The sequence below is a fragment of the Eimeria mitis genome, genomic scaffold (genome assembly GCF_000499745.2).
Source record: "Eimeria mitis Houghton genomic scaffold, Emh_scaff4049, whole genome shotgun sequence".
Lineage (NCBI taxonomy): Eukaryota > Apicomplexa > Conoidasida > Eucoccidiorida > Eimeriidae > Eimeria > Eimeria mitis.
Genome location: NW_013572380.1, coordinates 1,644 through 1,894, shown reverse-complemented (window position 1 = coordinate 1,894; position 251 = coordinate 1,644). Strand labels below are relative to the sequence as shown.

Below are 251 nucleotides of genomic sequence, written 5' to 3'. Positions count from 1 at the left end.
TCCAGTGGCTCGCTGCTGTTGCTGCTGCTGCTGCTGCTGTTCTCGTTGTTGCTGCTGCTGCTGCTGCTGCTGCTGCTGCTGTCGTTATCAGCTTCTAGATCGACAGAAGCTTGTATAGGCAGCAGCACATCGCTGCTGCTGTTGCTGCTGCTGCTGTTGCTGCTGTTGCTTATTATGCTGCTGTTGAGACTCCCTGCTGCTGTTTCATTGCTGCTGTTACTGTCTAGTGCTGCAGCAGGAGCAGCAGCACT

The 251-nt window shown here is 54.6% G+C and overlaps 1 protein-coding gene across 1 annotated transcript in view; it reads right to left on the bottom strand.

Annotated features, from left to right (window-relative positions):
* The window catches only part of EMH_0071940 (uncharacterized protein), a gene marked incomplete at both ends in the record, with an annotated part of 1,788 nt that overhangs the window by 580 nt on the left and 957 nt on the right, over positions 1 to 251 (bottom strand). Inside the window, one exon of the mRNA XM_013499155.1 lies at positions 3 to 251. Coding sequence (XP_013354609.1) covers positions 3 to 251 — 249 coding nt within the window. The remainder of the gene's footprint in view (positions 1 to 2) is intronic.